The sequence below is a fragment of the Labrus bergylta genome, chromosome 22 (genome assembly GCF_963930695.1).
Source record: "Labrus bergylta chromosome 22, fLabBer1.1, whole genome shotgun sequence".
Classification (NCBI taxonomy): domain Eukaryota; kingdom Metazoa; phylum Chordata; class Actinopteri; order Labriformes; family Labridae; genus Labrus; species Labrus bergylta.
Window position 1 is genome coordinate 7,575,275 of NC_089216.1, and position 18,774 is coordinate 7,594,048.

The following is an 18,774-nucleotide window of genomic DNA, read 5'->3' on the forward strand; positions in this document are numbered from 1 at the left end:
ATGTGTGCGACTGTACGTGTCACACGGTGTGTTTGCACTGTGTCGTTTTTTCGTCTGTGGATTTGTGTGTGTGCGTGTGTGTGTGTGTTCAATGGGCGGGGCACTCCTCCTGTTCCATCCCCCCCCCCCTCCTCCCAGTCTAAACACTCCGGGCTCCCGAGCCTCCACTGCCTCAGCCGCTGCCGTCCTCTCCTCCTCCTCCTCGCGTCCCCGTCACCACAAGTCCCTGTCCTCCTCCAATCATCCATGCCCCTCTGACCTGCACGCACCACGGCCCAGGCAAGTCTCTTACTCTCTCTCTCTCTCACTCACACACACACACACACACACACACGCTCCGACTGCTCCTGCGGCCTCTTTCAGCACAAACCACTTTAGTCAGCTCAGATCATCATCCTTCCAGCAAGTACTCCATCAACAAAAAGGAGAAAGAAGATAAAGTCTTTGATGGCTGTGGAACTTTCCTCCACTGCTAGATAAAAATAACTGCTCTAACTAACCTAATGAACCTTTCTCTCTCTTATCTTTTTAAGCAAACTTTTAATTATCTTTCATGCACATGTTGACAAGTCCTGGCACACAGCAGTGACCTGGTTGCCAGTTCCCCCCATCAATCAATGAAAAAGTGTAATTTTGCCCCCCAAACTGCTCTGCTTTCAAACAGGCTCCTCTCATACATATTCAAATAAATAAAGATACAGTGTTTCCTTAAACCAGGTCAAACAGCACTTGTGTAGCCCAGAACCAAGAAGTAAAGATAGCATTAAGTGATGCTGCACATATTCAGTTAAATTGGTAACTTATAGCTGACAAGGTGTTGTCGTCCCTTTTTTATGTGCTGCTCTGAATATCTACCTGTTAACAACTAAAAACACCACTACAGTAAGAAGTCCAACATTTCTAAGACCATCTATCAGAGACTGACCAGTTCCTTAGCAACCGCAAGAAGCCGAAAGTAGTGCTCAGAAAGTTGTACCACCTAAAGGAAGTGTGGAGATGCCAACATGTTTCTTCTGTGGCCATCAGTCAGCCTCAAGCCTGACAATTAACCAGCAGACAATAACCCAACAGGCGAGAGTTTACAAACCAGATGAGCAGGGTCCAACTCACGGTGGAGGTCGTTCTTCCCTCGTACAGACCTCGGAGAGATGTTGTTTTGTTGCTAGTTTTTTGTTTTTGTTTTTTAATCTTGGCAGCAAAGAATACCCACACTAACTCAGTGTACGCACATTCATTGAAAAACCCTGTTGAGGTCAAAATGAATACAAAATGAATCAATTGATGCAGTCACTAAAAGCCTTCTGGTTGAAGTCATGGGATCAGAGTTTTGCACACTGCCGTGTTGTGGGGTTTCATATCATGTTGGGGTTTTTTGGAAAGATGAAAATGTTTAAAGTTTGAGGAAATCTCCCTCCTGCCTAGTTTACGTTTTAAAGGAAAGTAAAGAGAATAAACGACTCTGGAGATAAATCCTTAAAAATTCCCCTTTAGCTTCTTAACCACTAAGCCTTCAGGGTCTTTGTGAGAGACCGACTCCGGCTGTTTTATCAGCTTTATCTTACATGCCATGGGGCACAGAGTGGTGTTGCTTCATCCACTTGCACTCTGCAGAGAAGAAGCAACACGGCTAAGCATCTAAAAATGACTGATGGTGACATATCACAGTTACGTTTCGAAGCTGTGCAGAACTCCACCTTCACCCTAAAGATTACAAACCATGGTTTTCTACGTCGGAGATACAAGCTCATCGAGGGTGTTACGACTGCTGATGCATTGACTTCCCTCTCAGAGCCTCAACACTTATCTCTGCTGGTAGGCACTGCAGAGAAAGGTTTAAAAAAAAAAAAAAAAAAAGGGGAAATGCTTCATAAGTCTGGGTCATTAAAAAGAATGAAGAAGTATTATCATATCGTGTCTTGTGTGTCATCTGTGTGAAGTTTGCATTTGTGTGTTTGTGTCTGTTGCTTTATTGTTTGTCACTTTCTGTTTTAAAGGGCTACTTTGATTGTTTTATAGTTCAGCTCTCTTATTTCTGCACATTGCTAGCTGTGTGTCGCTTTAACAGGTAGAGGATCTTAAGACCATATTTTAAGGCAGCTTAAGAAATAATTCAGAGTCTGAACTGATGTGCCATTTGCACAAAGACAGACCCTTACCCTTTCCGTGACAGTTGTCTGTTGAACCCCCCCCTCCCGACTCCTCCCGACAAATGTCAGGCTTTAATTCCAACAGAGCAAATGTCAAGGTTGCCCTCTAGTTGTATGTGCTTTTGTCCGCTCTGTGTTGAAGTCTTGTTCTGTTGCATGCGTCGGTCACCAGTGAGCTTGGACTGTTTCGAACCTGGTTGGGAACGCTGGAGAGAAGGTACCGCTTCAACACTTAGACCTTTCCCTGAGTGGAGAATAGGCGCCTTTTCTCAGATCATAGCCTGTGACCTCGAAGCCCATCCATTCCCTTTTTTTTTTTTTTTTTTTTTTTTTAAATCTAGCTTTCCCTAGTTACCCTTCTTTAAAAAAAAACTGCAAATTAGTTATGCATTAATTTGCATTTTGCATTGTAAGTTATACATTGACGTTACTTTGAACACATTTTTACTGCAAAAGTCTTAATGCACTGATTGAAGATTGTGAGGCTGCACACAGGCTGCTCCACATTTCAATAAAGTAGAGGTGCGCTCTACTATATGCGAACCAAGTATGCCTAGCATGGAAATCATCCAAGCTGCATCTTGAAAACACAGCTTGCATTATTGTCATGCATGGCCTTATAAGCGAGTGAAAATACTTTGAAGTTGTCAAGAAATTGGAAAATATTACAGCTGTTTTCTGTTTTACAATATGTAGTCAACAACTAGTCTGCCTTTCAGCTGTATCCATAGCAGAGTAGTGTGTGTGTGTGTGTGTGTGTGTGTGTGTTAGGGCATATTTAATATATATATGGTGCACAACTTGAACATATCGACATCAAATCAAAAGATGTGTTTAAGCTGTTCACCCCACAGCTCCAGTGTTTGTATGAAACGCCTCTTTTTCTTACTGGATGGTCGACTGTAGACGAGATCTGCATGGGGACTGTTGTTTTGTTTTCATCCTCAGTCCCCCTCTAAGATGATTTTTTGTTTTAATTATTACCTCTTGATCCAGCACTATGTAACCCCCCCCCCCCCCAACTCACAAAACGACCTGGTCATTCCTGCATGCGACACAGTTTCATGCTTGAAAATCTGTCTGCTCTATCCCTACAGGGGGGAAATGGAACATGTAGTCCTTAAACACACAACACTGTTTTTAGGTTACCCATTTTTAAAAACAAGAAAACATGCCTTATATAATACAGTGAAGAGCCGTGAAAACCACATGGTTGTGTGGATTGCGCCCCTGTTGCTCAGTAGTTAATGCTGTTTCCCATGGCAACAGATACAAAACATACTCTAATATTGGACTACAGATGGGCAGCAAGACCACGTTTCTTTTGGTTGTTGGTTGTCTAGAGTTTCTGTTACTGACCAAATCTCTTGAGCGTGAAAATGAATTGACCAAGTACGTTTTATTTAAAAAAACATATATATATATATAAATGGTGGGCAAAGCTTTTCACTGCACTGTTTGTGTTTCAAATACAAACTCCCCTTTTTATCCTATTAGACATTTTGTTTTTGATGTTCGTGTTGACTTCACACATTTTTCAGTAGCCACAGACTCTGGCTACAGACTCCGGTCCGCCTGCAGCACTCTACAGTCGATTGTCCATTTGTTTTTAATTCTCTTATTTATTCCTCTCTCTCTATTTCTACCGTTGTGTATTTACTTAGTCTTTCAGTTTTTGAGCTTTTATCATTTTTATTTGTTGTGTTTTGCCTTCTTCCTCAGAGATACTAGTGCCACACACTGGCAGGGCAAATGCACACGCACGCACACACACACACACACGCACACACACACACACGTGCATACATAGAAAGGTTTCCTGCTGTGTGCGAGTGTTTGTGGGTTTTTTTAATCTACGTGTGTGTGTGTGTGAGTGAGTGGGAGACTGAGGTTTGTGATGCTTTGCTCTACAGAGGCAAAGAGGATTATGTGTGTGTGTGTGAATGTGTGAATGTGTGTGTCTCACTGACCTGATGCTGACTTAAATATTGACTCTGCTGACATCAGGGATTTTGTGAAACATCAGGGCAAGCAGACGGTGAACAGACAGACACTTGTTTGATCTTATAAATAGCACATTAGAGCGGGATTATTGTTGTTTCTTTCTCTAACTTTATGTTTCTCTCCTACACCCCTCCTCTTCTAACCCATCCCCTCTTTTTTTTTTTTATACTTTTTCCATTCTTTCCACTTCTCTCTCTTCCACACCTCACTGTGTTCACCTACCTGTCCTCTCCTCTCTCTTTTGGATTCCATCCTTCCCAATCTTCATCTTTACTTTCTGCTTTCTTTTCTCTCGTCACCTCTCCAATCTCCATCACTATGAGTTCTTTTTTACACCTCCTCTCCTCGGCCTCTTCTTCGATCACACCTTCTTTCCTTTAATCCCTCTCCAATCTTTTCTCACTTCTTTCTTCTTCTCCACGTCTACCTCACTGCTCCTTTACACCCACCCCTTTTCTTCCCCCCCCCCCCCATCTGTATCACCTTTTCTTTTCCATACCTCCCACCTTTCCCCTCCTCTTACCTCTAAACCCTCCCCCCTATAGCGCCCCAACTCAGCGGCCTCCCGGTGCATCTCCATCTGCCCATAACATAAGCAGCGCTGCCGTGACAGACCGTCCCAACTTCTCCCGGGGGGTGGCCATCCGCAGCACATTCCACGCAGGCCAGCAGCGGGGTGCCCGAGACCAGCAGGGCTCCGCCTATCCCGGCGGGCCCGCATCCCCATCACTGTCCCACGGCAACAGCCAGGCCAGGAGGACACAAGGCGCTACAGGGATTTTCAGCAAGTTCACATCCAAGTTTGTACGAAGGTGAGTAGCAAGAAAAAAATGGAAGGAGCATGGGAAAGTGGGAAGGTAAATAGTCTAGATTCTGCTGGTGTTAGAGAGCAAAAAAAAGGAAAACAGCAAGACAGATTTGATGGGAGGAGATATGAAATAGAAGAATAAACTTGTAGCATAGTCACTGAAGCAGATGTGGTAGCAGCTGTGCTACTTATTATCGAGCTTTTCTTTGCGGCACAAGTAGCGTTTAAGGCTTTTTCCGTCTGAAACAGTAAATGACTAGTTCTGGTTTGAAGTCATTGCACATGCTCATTTCCTCTCGGGAACAACACGCTGTATATACGTCCATGTCATCACTGGTTTGAGTATTTCTTTAAAGGAGCTGCTCTGGTCTCATCCCTATTACTCAACTGCTGCTGATCTGTAGCTCTGCTCGGAGTAGAAAGGGAGAGGAAGGCAACAGCTGTGTGTTCTCTGTAATTTAGTTTGGAGCAGTGGTGACTGGGGAGTCATTTTGGTTTTTGGTTCGACGTCTGGCCCAGTGTGCATCTCGGTCCTCTAGGGCAGGTTACAGCACCAAAAACTGCTCTCGCGAGTACCTGAGCATAATAGCTCAACAAAATAAACAACTAAAAAATCTCTCTGGAAGTGCGGTCTAGCTTTGATGACACCCTGCTATGTCTGTACATTGAGGTGTAGAAGGCTCAGTGTGGTTGGGTAGGATGTGATGCGTTTATGTAGAACGGATATTTCTGCGTTGGCTTTTTTTGGTTGGACAAAAAATATTGGCCATACATTTCAAGTGACATTAAAGGCAGATTCCACTAATTAAAAAGCGAGAGAAGGACATAGGTCTCTGCTTATTTCATTACATTAGCTTGGAGGAAAGCCAATAGAGCAGCAAAGATGAAGACATCCTCCAGTTTCTCCCAGAGGTTCATTCTGAATGAAATTCTTTAGTGTGTATAAAGAAAGGGAGACAAAAGAGAGATCGAGAGAGAGCGAGTTAAAAGTGTTGTTTCGGCTGATACAGTTAGCTTGAAAAAGGGAAATGCAGAATAATCGACTGTTTCCTGCATGCGTGGGTGTGTCTGTGTGTCTGTCTGTGTGTGTGTGTGTGTGTGCCTGTGTGTGTGTGTCTGTGTGTGTGTGTGCATAAGGCGGAGGTACAGGCACAGCCACTCTCTAGGCCTCCCACTCAGAGATACTGTAGCTCCGTGGCGACAGTATCCATGGTTACACCGGAGATATCACTTTTCCCTCAACTATAAATACCGCTAGTGGGGACACCTTGACACACATGCATGCATGCACTCACACACACACACACATGCACTCACACACAGCGACTCGATAGTTGGCATGCTAGTAGGAAGTAGAGGTGCTGTAGTCCGAGATTGTGTTCCACTTGTACAGTTTGAACAAACACTCACACACACTGACTGGAGCTGTGTGTGTTTTATTAACATATCATGTATCTGTATCGCTGCACTTTCCAGCATGGAGGGCAGAGAGATGTTTTTCCGTCCTTCAAACACGTCCATGTGTACACAGTGTGTGTGTGTGCGCGCGCGAGTTTGTATGTTTTTGTGTGAGTAGATTAAGTTTCTCAATGTGTGGTAAAGATTAAGTTCTTGCTTAACCTGTGCTTTTTTTTTTTTTTTTTTTTCTCTCATTTATTCAAAATGTGTATCTGTGTGTGTAATAGGATGTGGTGTTCTCCCTTTTTGTTTGAGTTTTTTTATCATGTCTGAACTTCTCACCTCACAAACACTTCTTTTCAGATCACCCTGGACTGCTCTGTAAATGGAGAAGCGCTTCATTTCAAGTCGGGGGAGGGGAGGGGCGGGGAGGGCGGGTCAGGGTATGACTTTGTTCAAACACGGTCTCATAATAGCATTTCCCTGTGAGCTGATTAAACCCCTCGAATGTGTTTCAGTGTGCATTTAATAACATTTGTTAACACATTCACACCAACAATTCCCACCTTTTTAATCACGTTCGGATTGGAAGTCAGTGGCAGAAAACACTGACTGATATTTGTTGTTTTCTTGCTTTGTTTGTTATTGAATGTTCATTGTGGTTGTTGCTTTATTCTGAAGTAAGCCTGCTACATGTTGGACTTTTGTTTCCCCCTCACATTTGACTACTACTCAGAAGGCAGCTTGTCTTATACAGGAAAGTCTTTTAAGTCTATACTTTTTTATACATACGTTTGTTTCTCTTTCTTTCTTTATCCCTCTTTTGTTTTTGTAGAAATCTCTCGTTCAGGTTTCCGAGAAGGTAGGCAACATCCCAGACGTTAAATATATATAACCCCTTTTATATATACGTTTATTCTCTCCTTCATATATATTTCACATATATATATTTTTTCCTCCCTTTTTGGTGTTTCGTGACGCTTTTTGTTGATCTCTTCCTTTGTGCCTTGAGCCTTATCTCTTTTTTTTTTCTGTGGTTGCCCCCCCCCTCCACTTTTTTTTTGAGCCTTCTGGTTTTGAGTGGCGTGTTATGGCCCATTTTTTTTTTTTAATTACCTTTGTATTTTTTCTACTAACTTCACCCTCACCCAGCCATCCTGTCACTTAACCCACTCACTCACTCCATTATCATGCGGCACAATAACACCTCAACCCTCTGCCTCTTACCTCCCTCCATCGTCCCTCCCATCAAGCGACCCCCCCCCCCCCCACACACACACACACCTCTCCATTGGTTTAGCAGGTAGAGCGTGTGTCAGCTGGTGTGTCCCCCTGTAGCACCCTGGATTTAGGTCAGGGCTTAATGGTGCAATAGATCAAACTATTCCCCTCTAACTCTTAACCCTTTCCATCTCATAGCCTCAGACGCAGGTGTTAATCGACCTTTTTTTTTTAGTTCGATTGATAACTTCCTCTCCAAGTCCTAAACTGTTGAGGTAATGGAATAAAATCTATCCCAGAGAAGAAGAGCGAGTCTGAGATGAATATTCTCATATCTTTAACATGTGAGGAAGATAAGAATCACAGGGATAGATTTTGTGTATGAAAGTGATTAACAGGCATTTCATTCCTGCTGTCACATTTCCATGATAACAATTATCCAAGCTAACGTCATTTAAAAAAAAAAAAAAAAACCATCATCCATCCATGTCACCACTCTGCTTTCATTGGTTTGCTCTCTTGAATCAAATAAGCTGTCGAGGCAGGCGTTGTGTTTTTTTTAGATCATAGTGTACGTTTTTGGATGCAAGTCTCTGGCTGTAGTCTAAAGTTGTAGACGAGGAGGGACGGATGGAGGGTGGTGGGGCGGCAGCGCGGGGGGGCTAGAGAGGACCCAGGAGGGACGGTGCTGCAGTGTTTCTCAGGCTGCACTCTTTTTCTGGAGGCTGCACTCCTTCCTTCTTTCTTTTCATTGCTCTGTTCTCACTCCCGGCGATGGCTCTCTAACAGAAGCAGCAACAGAACTGGATGGCTTTGACCTACTGTGGCTGGAACACACCATAATGCTGTGTACACACACACACACACACACACACACACACACACACACACACACACACACACTCCATTTCATACAAATGTATATCTATATTAACACTGATCAAGCAGACCATATGTACAAACACTTCTTCTCCATGCTCATGCAGATATTTGCACTACAAACAGATTTAATACACATGACACATTTAACATTAAAATTTGCTGATACAGATTTCACATTTTTACAGACCTGCTGTTGAGTGTGTTTCTTGTTTCAGGTGGTAGAGCAATTGTTCCTTAACCAGGACTATTGCTCCCCCTGGTGGTTAGAAGTTGCAACTATATTTTAATATGACAGTATAGTGATGAATTTAAATCTACTTTTTATCTACATTTTTGGGCTACTTAGGGCTTCTCATTAATCCTAACGGATGAAAAATAGAATTAAAAGAAAATAAACATGAATGAATAGTGGGCAAAGTGTTCTGTTGATTAATTATTGCACTTCACGTTGTGGAGTGCACGTTCAGGACAGCCAGACGTATATATGGGATGCATTTGAGTTCAAGTAATCATCCTTGATTTGCCTTTATGTGCCCGTGTCCCTCCGCTGGGAGTCATTCTGCATCCCTTCATATTTCATACAAGGCATGCGAAAGTGCAAGAACAACTTAATCTCACCTTGTTCACCAGTCGACTGTTTAAGAGCTCCTTGTTTCACTTTGTTCACGCCTCTCACGTGTCACTCCCATATGCTATAATTTAACCATGTGTCTGTTACAGGGGATATTTCTCATGATGTACTTTTGGATGTATTTTTTTTTTTTTTAAAGTGGCAAAACAGGAATGATGCCTCTCCCCATAACAGAATCAATTTAAGACCTCAATAATTCATTTTATTTTTTTACCTGTCACTTTTTCTTCTATTGTCTGCATGTGTTTCGCTGTTCTGTCTGTTTTTATTTATTGTATCTGTTGTCGCCTGTGTGTCTCCATCGACTCTGTTTTGTCTGGTCAGTCGGTACGAGAGGGAACCCGTGTGTGTGCGTGTGTGTACATGTGTTTGTATCCAGGTTGTAGCTGCAGTGTTTTCAGGGAGTGTCTGTGTTCAGCAACCTGTGTTTAGGTTACAGTGCTACTAATCAAGGTTTAGACGCAGCGCTGGGATCATTAATGCTCCTAACCTCCTCAAGTTGCACGACTCGCCCTCACCATGCTGACTTTTCTGTTCCAAACCATTCCATCTGGGGTCCAAATCTCTCCATCCGTTTTTTGTCCCACCTAACATTTGTTTAAAACACTCCATACTGTGCCAATCCACTCTGTTTCCTTTTTTACCGTAGCTCTCCAGCTGGTTCTTTAATCCTCCAAAGGCTCATTATGCTGGAGCGATCACGTCTCGTCGAAACTTCCCACTAACTTGGAACTTAGAACCACTTTATTTGTTAAACTCCGACACCAGGTCATTCAGGTCATCATATTTGTTCTCATCCATCCATCACCTATTTCAGATCCATCCTGCAGCTTCTTCCATCTTAGCCTCGTTCTCGATAAAGTGTCCACTAAGCAGTTTAAAGGTCATTTTAAAGATTTGATGTTTACAAAGCATTTCTATGTAACGAGCAGGTGAACACATGATCCTAAACTAACTCAATGTATCGTCATTGTAAGTTGTGTTAAAGCAGTGATGCTCTAGTGACCTTCTGGTAACACAGTTGTTTCTGATTAATACAGCTCTTGTGTATTTTTCCCAGCATGCAATTCGTTCAGGACTAGTGTGTATTCAGTTTCGACGCTCCTTTCTTTTGAATGCAACCTGATCTATGGCTGATGTCTGACGAACGAAGAGTGTTTTAAAAGGCAGATGTTTTTTATGAACAGCAGCTGAACCTCTTTAGAATTTGTTGAACGGTCATGACGTCTCCTGAGAAGCGTAGTCGTGCTGCGTACACAGAGTGGAATGGCATTGGGAGCTGCACTGCGGGGCTGTAACGTCCTCAGTGCTTAACGATTAAACTAAAGCACTTTGAATAGAACTCACATCTTTGGCATCAACGTGGTTGGATTTGGAACATTCAGGCAAGGCATGGCGAGCAGAGCAACTGTGTTCAGCCCGCTGATTAACGTATCTTGTTTTTTTATTTATTAAGAATCCAAATGTTTAGCCCTTAGCCCTGAAAAAGACTAAACTTTTGTTGATTTTTCTCGAGGAGTCCGTATGAGGGAGAGGGTCGGGATGAGGGGAGCAGGTGAGATACAGAACAGCCCGAAAAACCGACAAATCCCTACAAATCCCTCAGGCTCTACCCCAAAAAAAAAAAAACCCGCCTGCCAATCAGTAGACTGGGAGCCAAGTAGTAGATGATCTTTGAGCTTGTTGTGAATGGCTGGGAGAGGGAGGGGCGAGCTGGGAGCTGGGATGTAATTGGTTGGTGATGGTGTTATTTGCTTAACCAATCAGGAGTTGAGAGATTAGCAACAACATGGTAGCATCCCAGAGAGTGAAAGTGCTGGTGTGGAGGTTGACCTGCATGGTGGGGGGTGTGTGGGTGTGTGTGTGTGTGTGTGTGTGATGAAAAATCAAAATCCAAGTACCCTAATGTGTGTTTGTGTGCAGGCAGATTTTAAATTTCCTGAAGCACAAACCAACATTTATTTAACCTGAAAGACGTGTGCGCACAAACACACGGGTACTTTTGGAAATTTTGCTTAATGTCTCCATACGTTTTCACGACCTCATCATCTCCCTCTTCCTCTCAATCACTCCCTCCTCATTCCCTCCTTTTTTTTTTTTTGTCTTTACTCTTTTTGTAATCCTCTCTATTCTTACACACTTCTTTTTTTTTTCTCTTTGAATGACCTCATCCCGTCTCCTCCCACTCTCACCCTTCCTCCTCCCTGCCTCTTCATCCTGTCCCTTTATTTTTCTCTTCCTCCCTCTGCTGTCTCACCTCTTTGTCCGTCCTTTTCCTTTTCCTTCTCTGCCTCTCCCCTTCTTTTTCTTCTTCTTCTTCTTCTCCTCCACCCTCCCATCCTGCCACCAGGTCTATGCTGAGCAGCACAGTGGACAAGTCGGAGAAGACTTCAGGTGGTGTTCTCTCCTCCTCCTCCAACAACGATGAGAACAACTCTTCACCAGGATCTGGTAACACTGGTGTGTTTCCTTTGAACACTAGAATAGAAACAACACTCACTGTGATGGTGTCCTCTGCACCCTACACTGTGTATCGTCTCTGGATTTACAGTTAAACCAGTCTTATTGTGATGTTGCTGTGATTTATTTTGCTACAAGACGGGGGGTCTAAAGTCTCAGATGAGTGTTTCTACCCTCTACTAAATGTTGACTAGCATAACTACAGTTTACTAGTCGTAAGTATGACTTGTCCAAAATAGTAAGCAGTAGTTGAACAAATAAGAACTGATTTGGAATACAATATTCAACAAACCAGTCTACCTACTACTGTTTCCCACAATGCAAAGCGTCAGTCCAAAGATCAAAATGATGGACAGCAAATGCCGTCTCTTTTTGGGCCCTGTAATGTATTTATACTAGAGATAGGACATCAGAAACCCGAGAGAGAGAGAGAGAGAGTGGGGAACGACATTTGGGAAAGGGGCCACGGGTCGGAATTTGAATTTAGGCCGCCCGCTCTCGAGGACTGGAGCCTCAGCACATGGGGCGCACTGTAAGTGGATGCTACGTTGAAGCAGCGTTTGCTGTCAGCTGGGCTGTTCTTTACTTTTACTTTTAACGGAAACCAGCTTAGCCGGGTGTAGCATATTGCAAAAATAACCACAGACTGGCACTCTTACTACATACTGCTGTTGAACATAGCATACAGTATAGAGTACATACTGCTGACTGTGTTCAATAGAAGTATGTATTTGTAGGTAGTTTCAGAAAATACCAGGATGAAACGTCTTTGCTGTTGTTGGAGCATAACTTGAAGTAACTAAGGGAGATGAACATGTCACTGTTCTTCTGGTTAACATGTAGAAACTGGTCGATCTGTGTCATCTTGAGTTATTTGTCTTTTTACATCTACTCAGAATTCTTCCCTCGTGCTGCTTTATTCCTCTCGTCTTCCGCCCTCTCACCACTCCCTCTCTTTACCGTCAGGTGGAACCGGCAGCCCTCCAGCCATCACCAGCCAAAAGGACTCGGCCAAGCCGCGCTCGCTCCGCTTCACCTGGTCAATGAAGACCACGTCGTCCATGGAGCCCATGGAGATGATGCGCGAGATCCGCAAGGTGCTCGACTCCAACAGCTGCGAGTACGAGCTGCGCGAGCGCTACATGCTGCTGTGCGTGTCGGGCAACCCGGCGCGCGACGACTTCGTCCAGTGGGAGATGGAGGTTTGCAAGCTGCCTCGGCTCTCCCTCAACGGCGTGCGCTTCAAGCGGATCTCAGGCACATCCATCGCCTTCAAGAACATTGCCTCAAAGATTGCCAACGAGCTCAAACTGTGAGTGCAGAGGAAGCAGCGAGGAGGGATGAGACGAAAGGGTGGAGGTGGGTGGGTGAACAGGGTGAAAGCTAGAGGTGATGCTGTGAGCAGGGTGAGGGCACTATGGAGGTTAAGCTAAAGAGTGGGGTCACTTTAAATAACATGATTGTTATCTGGACAAAGGTCTGAAGTAGGGCTATTGGTTCTCTTGAGAGTAGAAAATGTTTCCTTTCTAGAAGTTCTGTTCGTTCAGTTCCTGAGGCCCTGCAGTAAGAAACTCTGAGTTGATTTCCTCTGAGTTGTGAAGGACTTGTAGACCGAGATCTTCTCTCTTCCCTGCCGGGTTTCTTTTTCATGTTCTACTTAGACGTTCCACACTTCTGCATGTCTGATCTCCGTTTTTAGAAGTCACCCTTTTATCACTTTGACCACTCCTCGTCACTACTTCCTGCTATTTATTCAGTTTTTTTTTTTCTGCACGGATCTGCTGCCAGATCTTTTCTGGTAGGAGGGAAACCAGGTCAAAGGTGGGGTTGGTTGGTTGGTTGGTCGGTCAGTCGGATGGAGGACAAGGAGAGGAATTGCTGGAGGAAAACAAAAAGTCTTTCTGTGTTTCTCTGAATCTCTAATAAGTGCTGATGAGGGGGAGGAAAGTTTGGAGCCTTATTTTGCTGGAAAACTCGAAAAAGAGTTTAGATTGAATTTGTTCTCGTTCCCCTCCAAAACGGAATGGACTCCCAACTGAGCCAGGACTTTGGTTGCTGAAGCCCACTGTCTCACACACACACACACACACACACACACACACACACACACACACACACACACACACACACACACACACACACACACACACACACACACACACACACACACACACACACACACTCTCACAAATGGACTTTGGATGGATGAACTCTGCTGACTGTTGGTTAACGGACACCCGCCTCCCCCAACCTCCCCCTCCCGCCCGGAAACAAACTTTTTAAAGATCCACCAGATCCACCGACCTCCTCACACACACACACACACACACACACACACACACACACACACACACACACACACACACACACACACACACACACACACACACACTTATAAAAAAAAAAAAACACTTAACCACCCCCTCTCCCTTCTTATTTCCAAGTGAACTCAGCACAAACACATCCACCTGTTCACCTTTTCACTCCCTGTTTTGTTCTTTATTTCTCTCATGCCATCAAGTCGGAGGAAGCCAGTCAGACTTGATGCCGCCATTGATTGTACAGACTTCATCTTTAATGAAGTCCGTACTTGATTTTTTCTTTCCCTTCGTCTTTTATGGCTTTTAAAGAGTTGTGCACTGGAAAAGAGGGCATACGAGGAAACTGGGGAGGGAGGGAGGGAGGGACGGTGTATTGACAGGTTTGATCCAGGATGTTATGTTGCCTTTCTTTATGGAGTCAAATTGGGTTTTTTTTTTTGTTTTTGTTGCATATGTCAGCACATAAATGCTCAAATGATTTATTTGTACTATTTTTGTTTATTTTATTTTATTTTTTTGCTTCAGTTGGCATCATGCCTTCATACCCAGAATGTCAACACTGAACCCACTCATGCTGTTGTTGTTTTTTTCTCCCCTAATCCCCTCTTTGCTACACGTGTTCCCAAAGAGCAAACTCACAAACAAAGGTGTCTTTGGAGTCTGTGACAAACAGTAAGTGTGTGTGAGTGTATTTTAAAAGAAATCACTGGAAAACAAAAAAAGAGAGAGGAAAAAAAGAAAAACGATCGACAAAGGACGACAACGAATGGTGAATTATTTTCTTCTTCTACTTTTGATTTGATAATATATTTTTGTGTCGTTGAGATTTTTTTGGGCTTGTACAGATTTGGATTTGTTTCAGGGCAGAGGGATCACGTTGGATCATATCATTGCTGCCTTTTCGGTGTAGTGCACCTTTAACACACACACACACACACACACACACACACACACACACACACACACACACACACACACACACACACACACACACACACACACACACACACACACACACACACACACACACACACACACACACGGCTTCTAGTTCATCAAACTAAACACCAACCCCCCCCAGTTGCTGACAGGAGATATCGATGTATTTTATGATGGTGATGATGACGGCAGCTTGCTTGTTCATCCTTGGCAAAAAAAAAAAAAGAAAAGATTTTTAGTTTGTTTTTTTTATTCGTTTTTTTTTTTTTTTTTTAAAGGCCTTATCAGTCGAAAAGGCTTGAAGCGGAGAGAGAAGTGAAGGCTTTAGGTCGGAACGTTTCTCACGTCTGCGCACATTTTCACGTTTAAAACCACAGAACACAAGACGCCACTTCTGTCGTCTCTCGCTGCGTTAATGCTCTCGGTCGTTGAAGCAGAAGAAAACACACACACACACACACACTCTCGGGGGTTTTGGAAAAAAAAAGAAAAAAGGGGGGGGGTGATGGGGACAACGCTTGGTCCCTTCAGCTGGTTGTACCTAACTTAACACTTTTCTTTCTCTCACAATGACACACTGTCGTTTTATTATTTCTTTCCGTTTTGAAATGTCCGATCTTTCTTTCAAAGTTGATCATTGTATTAAGGTGCTGGGTATTGGATTCTAATTATTACTCTGGCTGTTGCTGTTATATTATCTCTTTCAGGGTTGATTTAATTTGACATTATTTCGTTTTACATTGCTGTAATTTACATTGATTTTAAATGTGTTTTGAGCAAACTGTAACTGTAGTGGTGGGTTTGGGGTTGGGAGGGCTGATCAGCTCCTGAAAAATGTATTATTTGTTTGTTTTTTTGTGTAAAGACAAAATGATGAAAAATTACAATGATAGTAATAAAAACAATGATATAATGATAGTGTGCCTCTGTAACCTGTCGTGTGGAAAGCAAGATAAAGGTGAAATAATCCTGGCATTCATGGATCTCATTCATACATCCCTTTAAAGCATTATACTGGTTTATAATCTGAGATTGACACCAATCGACTGGTTAAAGAGGGAATCAGTGCTTTACTCGGGGACAATGATACATCTCCTGAAGTCCACTATGACTGCCGCCATCTCATTCTTGAGCAGGTTCAGCTTGAAGTGGTTCTGACCACACCAGCAACTCAAAACCAAACAGTACCAGCATGCTTTTCGAGGTGTTGTGTGTCGGTTTAGGAAAATAGACATTTCTTTGAGCTGCTACAATCCAAGTAAAAATATAGGCGCCAATAAAATGGTCTTAAAAGCACAAGAGCAGACCTCATAATTATCAAATGAAGGTGGAGACCCACTTTGATTTTCCTTAATTATTCCCTCCAGATGCAGGTTCCCTATCAAATAAACAAATGAACCAGTTACATGAAATAGTAATAATGTTGTTGAGGCCCTGAGTGCACTGGAGCCACAGACAAATATTCCAGCATTGTCAGTAATGAGATCATAAGAAAGTCACATTATTATTTTCAGGGGTTGCCTTTAGCTCCCTCTAGTGGTTTTGTCTATTTCCTGGAAACTAGTTGACATTTCTAATGTTAAGATAAACCCTCCACTATAGTCAGATGGAGCCTTACTCAGAGATATACATTTGATCAGTTCCTGTTGTCCCTCAGTTTGTGGTGTCTTCAGTCATTGCATCCCTTAAAGCTATCAAAACCAAAAGTTGTTTATGGTCTTCAACCTGGAGTCAGTTTGTGTAGGCCTTCTTCTCTAAAGCCATTACATGTCTGTCCCCCGTTTCATTCTTTTTTTTGTTCATTCTCTCAAGACTAGACAGGCCTCTTGTGCACAGGTAAAGCCCCAACGTGCAGCTTCCAATGTGGAAGCTGCAGGTGGCCAAACCTGATGGGAGTGAACAGATGGTGTTTGGTTATGGCTTTAGCTGTTGGAAACAGATGATGTGCACCTGAAGCGCATACATATCTGTTGTAAACACAAAATTAAATGGGCTTCAATTTGTCTGATTTCCTCCTCCACTCTGAGTTTATATACACCCTCGGGCGGCTAACTTTTTAAATATGACAAAGACGTTTATTTGGTCATTTCTTTATTCTAGAAAAAAACATTTCTCAAACACAAACAGTTCAGTTTCCACAATGTAAACAACTTCTCACATACAGTACACACAAGCAGTTTTTTTGGAAGAAAAAAAAAAGGGGGGAGGGGGACAAATGTGAGAAAACAAGTCCAGGCAAAGTCAAAAGTCAATCCACTTGAAAGCCAAACACAGTAGGCTGCTCTGGTTCCTGCTTAGTGCTGTGTACATTTGAACCCTGAAGGTCTCTGCTAACAAAAGTAGCTAATGTGAGACTGTATCTGTGGCGAAGCACTGAACTCAGATTATACACGAGGTCTGATGCCAGATCCGCTCACAAAAGGTAGAGATACACAGGCGGAGAGTTTGTGGAGAAGAATTGGCAGGGACTGACGGATTCAACTACAAATATGTCTCCACAGCAGAGGAGCATTCGGTCACCTGCATGTGCTCATGGACGTGGCCAACATCACCACAAGCTAACGGAACATTTCCGAAGACAAACTGTTACACGTCTGAAACACAAGATGAAACACTTTCAGCAAGCTCATCGGCTAAATCACTTCTCCCAGCAGCCGTTAAAATCCTTCTGTGACCGGAGAAGGAACTCGCAGACAGAAAACGGCTTCTCCTGGACGCAGAGGGCTTAAGGAAGTGTTCCTGCCATCTTTGTAAAAATCCACCTGTGTAATTGTTCTGACATGCTGTGACGCAATCTCAACCAACATGTGCTAGTCAGGCTGACGTACAGAGGAGTTGTATGAATAGTTTGCTTTTCAGTAAATACACATTCAAAGTCACTTTCTTGCAAAGGGTTATTTATCGCTCACAGATAGAACTACTTCAACAGCTATCTTAGCATAAAGACTTGAAACAGATGGAATCATCCTACTTGGCTTTGTTCAAAAGAAGAAAAAAAAAAAAATGTGCCTGCCAGCATCTCACCAAATGACAAAGCATTATCTCCTTCATTTAGTCCATAAAACTCAAGAAGCCACGTTAGAGAGCCTTTTATTTTACCTGGAAAGTGTTTCTTGGCAGCCAGCAGTTACTACAGATCATTGTTAGTCCTGACCAAAAGAAAGAGAAAGAAATAAACACAAGCTGGAAAAGAAAAGAACTCTCCAAACTAACCCATTTCTCTCTATTCAACATGAAATAGCTCTTTCGTTTGGAGGCTTAGGAGATGCTAGCAGGCGGATTGTGTTAACTTTGCAAGGAGAAAGACTCGCTGTCACTTCACAGTCAGCATACAGACACAGAAGTTTTTTTTCCCTTCACACATCTGGACTCATCCTTAATGTAAATCAACAATGTAAGGTTCACACTCTGCTGCTCAACAGCTCACTGGAAATATGAGAATTTGGTGGGTCGATGAGTTTTTAAAGCAAGGAAAGACTTTGGCACAACATTTTGTTTTCAGCGTCTGTAGGAGGTCATGTCTGGCCCTCGCTGTAACCCGCGTTCAAGAGTCAGTCGTCTGCACACGTCTTCCACAGAGACTGATGTTTCTTCTGCTGTTAAAGCCATTCACAACAGAACATACTCCTCAAAGAAATTAAAGATAAAAAAGAAAATAGCAGTAGGTCTTCCAACACAAAGGAAAAAATAGCCGAGGCCAATGTCTTCATGAAAGTGAGTCCACCCCGTGTTCAGGACTTTTCTCTCCTTAGTGCTCAGTCAGCTTTCACCATCATCATAATAAAGTTTGCACTACCTCAACTACTACAACAACTAATGTATCTAGGGGCTCACTTTAAAAGTCTAGTCAAAAAAAAAAGGGGGGGGGGGACGTCACTCCAGTAAATACTAGTAATACATGGCTATGAGAGAAGAGGGAGACGTCTCAGCTCTTGCTCTTCTTTTTTTTTCTCTCCATTTTTT

The 18,774-nt window shown here is 43.1% G+C and overlaps 1 protein-coding gene across 11 annotated transcripts in view; it reads left to right on the plus strand.

Annotated features, from left to right (window-relative positions):
- mark2b (MAP/microtubule affinity-regulating kinase 2b) overlaps positions 1 to 13,932 on the plus strand; it is a 46,990-nt gene extending 33,058 nt beyond the window's left edge. For 3 of the 11 annotated variants that reach the window (XM_065950440.1, XM_065950444.1, XM_065950441.1), the window contains exons 16-21: positions 139 to 279; positions 4,697 to 4,963; positions 7,193 to 7,219; positions 10,608 to 10,646; positions 11,442 to 11,551; positions 12,518 to 13,932. In XM_065950440.1, coding sequence (XP_065806512.1) covers positions 139 to 279; positions 4,697 to 4,963; positions 7,193 to 7,219; positions 10,608 to 10,646; positions 11,442 to 11,551; positions 12,518 to 12,867 — 934 coding nt within the window. In that variant the 3' untranslated portion in view covers positions 12,868 to 13,932. Of the gene's footprint in view, positions 1 to 138; positions 280 to 4,696; positions 4,964 to 7,192; positions 7,220 to 9,415; positions 10,647 to 11,441; positions 11,552 to 12,517 lie in introns of those variants that run through there. The other 8 variants (XM_065950445.1, XM_065950447.1, XM_065950442.1 and 5 more) reach the window with 7 other exon arrangements.
- The last annotated feature ends 4,842 nt before the right edge of the window (positions 13,933 to 18,774 follow it).